Consider the following 5,827-nt stretch of genomic DNA (forward strand, 5'->3'; position numbering starts at 1 on the left):
TCCCGGGCTGTCCTAGAACTTGCTCTGTAGACCAAGCTGGCCTAAGTTCACAGAAATTTGGCTGTCTTTGCTGGGATTAAAGGTGTATGCCACCATTGCCAGGCTTTAAACATGTAACATTTGTGCTTCCGAGCAGAACTAATTCTGCTTAACACAATGATTTCCAGTTCTGTCAGTTTTCTTGTAAATATCCTGACTTCATTTTTCTTTACAGCTGAATTAAGTAACATTGTGTGTATGAAGTACATCATCCATTCTCTTGTTGGGCAGCTAGGCTGGTTCCATCTCTTGGTTACTATGAATAGTATAGGAATAAATATAGATGTGCAAGTATATCCATGGCAGCAGTTCTCAACCTGTGGGTTGTGACTCCTTTGGGGGAGTTGAACAACCCTTTCACAAAGATTGCTTAAGGCTATCAGAAAACACATACAGAGTGATTCAGAACTGTAGCAAAATTAGTTATAAAGTAGCAACAGATCATTTTACCTTTGGGCTTCACTACAACATGAAGTTTGCAGCATTAGGAACTGCTCTATGATAAGGTGACTTAGAGTTCTTTGGATGTGTATTCAGGAATGGTTTTAGGGAATCTCTGGCATCTGCTATATTGGAGGGAGTACAGGAAGTACATATATTTTTTAGTTCTCTTCATCTTTTTAAAATTTGTTTTGTTTTTCTTGAGACAAGATTTTACTGCGTGTTAGTCCTGCTGTCTGGAAACTTGCTGTGTAGACCAGGTTAGGCTTGACCTTGACAGTAATCCTCTTGTTCACATTCTTCTCTGTGTCATTTTTGTTTGTTGAAGTTCAATTAGTACACAAACACAGAAAAATAGATAGTGAGCTCTAGAGGCTAAGCTAGTAAAACCCTGTATCTGCTGTATAGTATTTATCCAACTCCTTCAGCATTTGCTTAGTTTCTCGAAGCCTAAGTGAAACTGTCTGTCTCATGAGGTTGTCTTAAAATATTACCTTTCTGCACATTAAGTTCTTATTTAACAGTGCGATCATGATACATTGTGCTAAGATCAAGTTAAGAGGTTAGAGATACTGCCTCTAATTTGATGTAGATCAATCAGCAAAGCTTCACATAGTAATGGATTTTTATAGTATATATTTAAATTGCTTCATAGTGTTGCAGGGATGGGAAAAAGTTTGAGAGGGGGAGGGAGGGAGAGAGAATAAACAAAGAAATTGGGAGAACGTAAGATGTGTTCTAAAAGTAGAAATGTACTTCAGTAAACCTTCCCCACCTACACACATATACACATATACATTGTTATTTGTTGTGATTCAATCTGTGTTAACTTCTTCAGAGAAAGTAATTGTTTTCAAGTCTTGATTTTTATAGGTAATGCATTTCATAACTCAGTTTTTCTTGTGTTTGGAGTATTTATACCTTTCCTCCTGTGTCATATATTACATGTTTTATTTGAAAGTTGGGGAAATACATTTTTGTTCAGTAAATTTTGCACAGCCTCATCAGTATTGTTCAGCTTCTTTCAGAGGATGAAATAGGAAATGAATGATTTTGATTAAAAACAGTCCTAACTAAATTAAAGAAAATTAAATATCAATTTTCAAAATGGATGTTGAGACCTTCTTAACTCTTCAATTTTGTCAATCTCTTAGTCACATATAATGTTCTCATTTAGAAAATTGGGGGTAATGAAAATATATTGAAAGTAAATTCCTACATTATTAGATATTACGATGTACTTAAATGTTTTTCAATGTTTTTAAAAGTCACATAGAATTCAAAAGAAAGTACAACATAGTCCTAGCAAAAATTTTATTATTAAAAGTCATGAGCAAAAAAAAAAAATCATAGTCAGTGTTTGATAACTATTGTGGGCTATATGCCCTGGTTCCTTTACACCTAGGGCAAGATGACTTGGTGGAATATTCCACGCTGTTGCCAGAGATCCCCAGCAAGATTGAGTCCCAGTTGCCAACAGCCATAATCAGCTCCATAAAGCTTCCTCCTTTGCTTCCTGACCTCTTCACTTTCTTACCAGTGTTTAGCTAGGTTAACTGACCAAAATATGCTATAACTAGCACTGATACCTTTAGTGAAGTTTATATTGCTTGGAAAATACAACTCAACATAATTTTAGAAGAAGTAATTACCTGGCAGAGGAGATACCATGATCATGAAGGTGGTTTTCCCAGGGCGAGGCTTATCCATTGCACTCTGGATGTGCTGACCCCTGCGATTTCCCCAAATGCAGGAAACTCGACTGCATAATTTGTGGTAGTGGGGGACTGCGTTCATGTTCTCCCCTGTTTAAAAAAAAAGGTAATTTAATAGTAGTTTCAATTTTTTTAGATTTATTTACTTTTATTTTATGGGCATTAGTGTTTTGCCTGCATGTATATCTACCATATGTGTGTCTGGTACCCAAGGAAGTCAGAAGAAGAGATTTTTATCTCCTGGAACTGTAGTTACAGATAAATGTAGGCTGCTGTGGTATTAGGAATTGAACCCAGGTCCTCTAGAAGATCAAGTTCCTTAATATCTGTGACGCCTATCTAGCCAATAGTTCAATTTTTTTTTTTTTTTAATGCTTAAGGAAACAGAAATTTATAACAGTTTAAGAGAAATTTTGAGAAAAGGATGGCTTGAAAGCTTGACTTTTAGGAAAGATTTACTAAAACAGATTTGTATGATTTTTGGTACAATATACATGTGTGCTCAAATATTTTTCCTTTTTACAAATTAAATATGGTCAACTGTGGTGATACATGTCATCTAGTACATGGGAAGCTGATGGAGGAGCATTGCTTCTTATTCAAGAATTTATCTTGAGTTAAAACAAGTCCATATCTCCATTAAACTAAAAGAAACCAAACAATAACAAAATCCTAAAGACTGGTTCCTATTTAGAGATAAAATGAAGATGAAATGAGTAATAATAAGTGTAGTCCTTGTTTTTGAAACTACAAAAAGAATATTCATTAATGGTTAAACCCCTAAATATAATTCAGTAGGTGTTGTTTTGATATATAATTTTTAATGGTAAAATTCATTGTAGACTTTTCTTACGATTTTTTGTTGAATTTTAACCTTTTCCTCCAGTGATACTAAACATAAAATTAAAGAGTTTCATCTTGGGGAATGAGAGGTTGGAGGCCCAGAAAGCATACATACATGTGTCAATAGGAAAAAAATAAAAGAGCATAATCAAAGCATTTTCTTTTTTCTGAAGAAAAGATGTTTATTTTAAATTTATTGATTGAATTCTGCTAGTTTTTTCTCCCTAGAACAAATTAAATAGAAACCAGGATATATTGCCGTGTTGATTGGATTCCACACCATCTGCTTACTCATAACTGTCATTTTCTTGTTTAAAATGTATTTTAAATACATTGTAAGACTAGATAGAAATTTTAAAAATTTAAAACATTGTAAATACTATATTTTACATCGACAGCATATTATATACTACATATGAACGCATTCCTTAAGTCTCTTTTTCCTTCCTTTATAGAATGCTGCCTTTTTATATGGTCTTGGTTTGGTCTACTTCCATTACAATGCATTTCAGTGGTAAGTTAACATACATAGCACACAGATAATTCACTTCACTTGTTTCCAATAAATAGCTTGTTTTAGTTTCTTTGGCTTTTATTTACATTTTTGTTTGATTGTATGTGTGTGTTGATATAAAATATGTTATTGTAAGTAAACGTTCAGTTTGCAATCATCTCTTGAGATGATAAGATTGAGAAACATTGACCCATCTTAGATTATTTAGAATTTTATAAAAAATTGTTTATGATTTAAGATTTTAGTCAAAGAGGATTAAATAGGGACTATCCATTTATCTTAGGATTTCTCCATTACTTATTGACGACTGGCTCCTAGGTTATTTGAACTTAAGAATGAGTATGATGAAACTCAGATACCAAGATCTGTGTTAGAAATATCAATGGTGGCTAGGTTTGTTTGTTTTTGAGCTTTTCTGACTTCTAGAGAGGGTTGCCAAAGCATCCCTGCCTCACACTGCTTAGCATATTTCCTTATTCAGTTAACCTAAGTACAGATTAAAAGTCTGTTCTTTTTCTTATAAAATAAGGGTAATAGCACCTAACTTTAGAGTTAGTTATGGTTTATTATGATAGTAGCATGCAAATTCTAATAGACTGTAAAATGTCAGACCCCACTACTGTGAATTTCCACCATTTCTCTTTTATTTACCATACATGGTTATATGCTCCAATAAAAAGAATATAGAACATGAGTAGGAAAATTCATATCCTAACTTCAAAAACAATCAAAGTACTCTATAATCATTTGCCTTTTAGAAAAATTTGAAGGTCATGTGGAAAGTGCATGTTTTCTAAACTATAAAGCCCTATGTGGGTATTTTCATTTTGAAGTGTATCTGATGTTTGTTCTAGTCTCTTCTGTGTGCTAGATGGTGATGGTGATGGTGATGATGACGATGATTTTAAGCTAAGTGAGTGTGGTGGAAGACCTTAGGTAGGAGATAGTTTCTTTGGCCAGTGGGTACAATTCTATCATATACTTGATGGTTATACTGAATATAGTAGAACTTTTACATTAGTTGACAATGATTTTTGTCTTTCTTAGAAAGGAAACATTAGACATGGATGGCATTTGCTAGTATGAATTTTCTTCTCTCAGCTTTTAATCTTGTTGGTTGGCTTTTGATCATATAAGGAAATACTACATTATTAGAACCCTACCTTTATATATACTAATATAGAATATTTTAAGTATCCAGAAGAACATGGCTTTGCTTTGTCAACTTTACAAAGCTATGATTATCTTTATAAAACTTTACCATTTTAAACATTTTTTTAAATTTTTTTGAAGTTAAAATATAATTTACACCATTTCCCTCCTCTCTTTACTTTACCTTTTTTCCCTATAGCCCCTTCTGTGTACCCCTTTTCCCATTAAAATGAATAAAACAACCCAGTGTCTTACTGTTTAGTCTTGGCTAGCCCAAAATTTATTAAGTAGATCATACCAGTATGAAACTCAAAGATGTGTTTCCTGTTTCTACCTTCACAGTGCTGGCTTTACAGACATACATCACCTTATCTTCCTTTACATCAACCCTAAATTATGTTTGTGTCTTAGTTGTTTTTTTTATGCTGTAATAAGATATGATGACCAAGTCAATTTATAGAAGAGTTTATTGCGGTCTTACAGTTTCAAAGAGTGAGTCTATTACCATCATAGCTGAAAAAGGAGTAGCACGCAGGTAGGCACAGGACTAGAGCAGTTGCTGAGAACTTACATCCTGATCCACAAGTGGGAGGCATACTTCCAAGGCCTCTCCCAGCCCTCCGCAACAGTTCTATCAACTGTTGACCAAACATTCAAATCTAGGAGCCTATGGATGTCATTCTCATTTGAACCACCACACCATTCTATCTTTAGTGTTCATTATATCATTTTTGAAACCAAGGATTTTTAAGTCTGTTAATTTTTAAGAAGGATCCTATTTGTGTAATTAAAAACTGTAAATGTTTAGAGCTAGAGAAATAGTCTTGGAAGTGATTTATGCTTTTCTTTTTAATGTTGTAGGCAGAGAAAGAAGGATGTGTTGTATGTATTTAACTTGGTATTATGTAATTGTCTACTTGGTGCTAGAAGCAAGGTTAATCTCTAAGCACAGGTTTCTTTTTTTCCTGTTGTACTGTGTTTTTAAATTAGTAGGTGCAACTAACTGTGCAGCACTGGCTGGCCTGGAACTCATCAAGTCTGCCTGCTTCTTCCCCTCTGCCCCTCTGTCCCTCTTCCCCCTCTTCCCCCTCTTCCCCCTCTTGCCCCTCTTCCCCCTCTTCCC

At 34.2% G+C, this 5,827-nt stretch overlaps 1 protein-coding gene and 1 non-coding gene across 10 annotated transcripts in view; both read left to right on the top strand.

Moving 5' to 3' along the window:
- Positions 1–5,827, top strand: part of Kdm6a (lysine demethylase 6A) — a 148,972-nt gene that overhangs the window by 64,029 nt on the left and 79,116 nt on the right. For all 9 annotated transcript variants that reach the window (XM_031343393.1, XM_031343472.1, XM_031343689.1 and 6 more), the window contains exon 5: positions 3,494–3,552. In XM_031343393.1, the coding sequence (XP_031199253.1) occupies positions 3,494–3,552 (59 nt within the window). The remainder of the gene's footprint in view (positions 1–3,493; positions 3,553–5,827) is intronic.
- LOC116096414 lies at positions 2,125–2,288 on the top strand. Its single transcript, XR_004120995.1, has one exon. It is a non-coding gene; the product is annotated as a U1 spliceosomal RNA (small nuclear RNA).

The sequence above is a fragment of the Mastomys coucha genome, chromosome X (genome assembly GCF_008632895.1).
Source record: "Mastomys coucha isolate ucsf_1 chromosome X, UCSF_Mcou_1, whole genome shotgun sequence".
Taxonomy (NCBI): Eukaryota; Metazoa; Chordata; class Mammalia; order Rodentia; family Muridae; genus Mastomys; species Mastomys coucha.